This window comes from Boleophthalmus pectinirostris, unplaced genomic scaffold (genome assembly GCF_026225935.1).
Source record: "Boleophthalmus pectinirostris isolate CB_2022bp ecotype Guang Dong unplaced genomic scaffold, ASM2622593v1 HiC_scaffold_900, whole genome shotgun sequence".
In the NCBI taxonomy this organism is placed as follows: Eukaryota; Metazoa; Chordata; class Actinopteri; order Gobiiformes; family Gobiidae; genus Boleophthalmus; species Boleophthalmus pectinirostris.
The window spans coordinates 21,095-24,286 of NW_026571543.1; the positions used below are offsets into that span (position 1 = coordinate 21,095).

The 3,192-nt window shown below is 42.8% G+C and overlaps 1 protein-coding gene across 1 annotated transcript; it reads left to right on the forward strand.

Moving 5' to 3' along the window:
* Positions 1–2,948, forward strand: LOC129407342 (C-type lectin domain family 7 member A-like; the record flags this gene model as incomplete). The annotated part of the gene is made up of 3 exons (XM_055148114.1): positions 1–160; positions 870–1,033; positions 2,056–2,948. Coding segments are annotated over 3 exons (453 nt in total), but the record flags the coding sequence as incomplete, so codon positions are not given.
* Between the last annotated feature and the right edge of the window lie 244 nt (positions 2,949–3,192).

The following is a 3,192-nucleotide window of genomic DNA, read 5'->3' on the forward strand; positions in this document are numbered from 1 at the left end:
ACTCCCCCTGCCCCTCCCCCAACCTGCCCCCCTCCTCGCCGTCCCAAACCGTGCCCCCCTCCCCGCACTTGCCCCTCTCCCACTCCTCCTCCATCTTGCCCTCCACCTTTTCTTCCTCCTCCTCCTCCGTCACCGTGTAGGACAGACACCGCTCCGACTGCCAGGTATTGGCCATGACATTAAAGGGGACGTATCATGCGAAATGTTTAACTTTTTGAGCTTTTTAACCATGTTTTCGATTTTCAACAAATAAAAAAGCAAATCGGCTTCGTTAAAGGTGCATTGGACTTTTCTGATGGAGGGTTCATCAATTTATTTTCCCCAAAGAGACGTTTATTACTGTGTCTGGAATGTTTCATAATACGGTATAAAACTTTTTCTAGGTATTTTTGAGCAATAAAACCACCTGTAATCGAAGAAATGTAAGGTAGAGCAGTTTAATGTCACACTGTGGAACATTCCAGGCCTTTTGTTGATTCTGTTTGAGACTCAGACAACAGACCCCAGAAGTTTTGTGTGCAGTTTTAAAGTCCATAAACCAAGTCCTGAGAATTGCACTCAAGATGCGTTCACCTCAGATGCATGGCTCTGTTAGCACTGGTCATAGTGTCTGATGGCTGCGTTTTTGTTTTTTAAATTGCAGATACTCACTGCAGACAGTAGAGGGCAGCCCAACGCCTAAACAGAAAGTTGGAAACAAAGCTTTAGTTTTTACAGTTTGTTAGATAGATTCTTTAAAGGTGCCCAAAAGCATGTTTAACGCCAATTAAAGCTACAATAATGCATGATATTTCCCCTTTAATAATAGTAATAGTAATCATCATCATAATAATCATAATCATAACCACAAAACTTCAAAATTGTCCCACCAGTTCCTTCATGTCCAGTCCAACTCTCCTGTGATATCGGCTGGGATCTTCATGGAAGAAAGTGCTACTTGTTCTCTCCCTACAAATTCACATGGAGTCAGAGCAGTCAGATGTGTCAACTTTATGGTGGACTCCTGGTGAAGATCGAGAGCATGTTAGAGCAGGTACTGTACGCTCACTATCAAGCAGTGGTTCTCAAACTGTGGTACAGGCACCGCCCAGTGGGACGTGATAGACCTGGAGGGTAGAGGTCTGCGCGGGACAGAATTTTCAGTCCTGCTTCCGCAAAGAATTGTAATTTTCAGTCGTGCTCCCGCCCGCAAATCCCTCAAGATGGGGATGTTCACTTTCTTAAGCTCTATCAAACACGGAGAAGTGGAAAGGAATTGTCTAAAAACAGTGGTCCCCAACCTTTTTTGTGCCACGGTTCAGTTTTATATCAGACAATATTCCGTGACTGTATGGGAGGAGGCACAGTGGGCGGTCCGGTGGCATGGTTAAGTCCTGGCTAAATCCTGGTTTTAGACCTGTTCTAGACCTGTTTTTAAACCTGTTTTAGACCTGATTTTAGACCTGCTTTAGACCTGGTATAGTTCTGGTTTAGTGGTGCAGCCTGTGTGAACGTACGAGAGGAGGGACGGTGCGCACAGCGTACAGGAGGGGGGATGGTCCATGCGGCACATGGGAGGGGGGGACTCAAAAATCCTGGACACACGTCGATAACAGGCTGAAGTAAACTCCCCCTCCGCACAATTGGGAAGTACACAACTCAAAAACATTTAGGAACAACTGCTCTAAGTGAACAGACGCTGAAACTGTGTTTACATTTTAACATTTTTCCTTCACTGCCAAATGCAAAAGCTTTTAGAGCTTTCATGAGTACTTCAACCTGTGCCGCTGTCCCCGCTGAGACTTGTTTAGTTTTCTGAGTTTGTGTTTTTAGTTTCTTTAGTTTAGAGTTGTGTTTTGTTTCATTCAGACATGTTTGAGTAAACCTTTATTATTAGTCTGTCTACATCTCTAAGGCGCACACATGTGATGTCATGTAGAAGTAGTTTTTAAGTTAACCTTTTACCTTTAGTTCAGTAGAGATTGGCAACTTCAGGGCTGAAATTATCCAAATATTAGTACAAAACATCATGTTATTGTGTTTTTAGTTTTTGTGTGTGTGTGTTTGTGTGTTTAGAAGTTCCTGAATGGTAAAGTGAGGTCTTTAATGTCGGACGCTGAAGATAAGTTCTGGATCGGACTGTCAGACTCTGAAACGGAGGGAGTGTGGAAGTGGACCGACGGCTTTTCACTGAACCCACTGTGAGATTTGGTCAACATTTATTAAGTTTATTCCAAGTTTCTTATGTGTGACCATTAAAGACGCGCAATGTAAGTTTTTGGTTGGGAGTCTGTCACCTGTTTGTGTAACCGCAGCAGCTCCGGTTCGAAATCCGGACCATGGGACGATTGTAACGACTGTGGGTTTGTTCATTAAAAGTCTAATGTCTTGGTGCACATCCGTTAATTGTTACTGTAAATTCCGGACTATAAGCCACCACTTTTTTCTCACACTTTGAACCCTGCAGCTACTAAATGGACGGATTATTTGTTTTTCCATTCATATATACGGTCTATGGTTTGGTAACACAGCGGATACATGTGCAGCCTGAGTGCAGAAATATGCTGAAATCCTCCAAGACACTGACATGATACAGACAGGACAGAGGCTCTTTCTGCAAGAGACATGCGCAGTAGAACGTGGGGAGAGACGGGGGTGATGCGCCAAGGAAGTTTTATTTTGCGCTTTATACACACACCTTCCTCATGGAAAACATACAAAGAAATGCAGATAATGCAGCTTTCAAGTTAAAGGTGACTGATGTGGCTGTTGAAGATGGAAACGGAGCTGCTGCATGTGAACTTGACATCATTGAGTCGATGGTGAGATTTTGGCGACGGCAGCGTGACAAACTGACTCAATGCAAAAAGACGACAAAAACTTTCAGAGGCGATAAAAGCAGACGGCCTGAACTTGAAAAAGTTCTTGAAGACGTAAACACCTGTGACTTATATTCAGGTTCGGTCTATTATGTACAATTAAAAAATTTTGTTAAAATTTAGATGATGCGGCTTATATTCAGGTGCTTTTGTCTACTGAAATCTGGCATTTGCAAAACAACTCACACACAAAATCCTGAACAGAATTTTTGTTTTCCTAAACTAAATTTATCTCAGCAAAATGCATTTTTTCTATTCAAAACTGTTGAGAGTCCACTGTGTGCTCTCAGTGACTATAGAAAGTCACTGGTTTGATGCAGTCTGACGTTAGCCT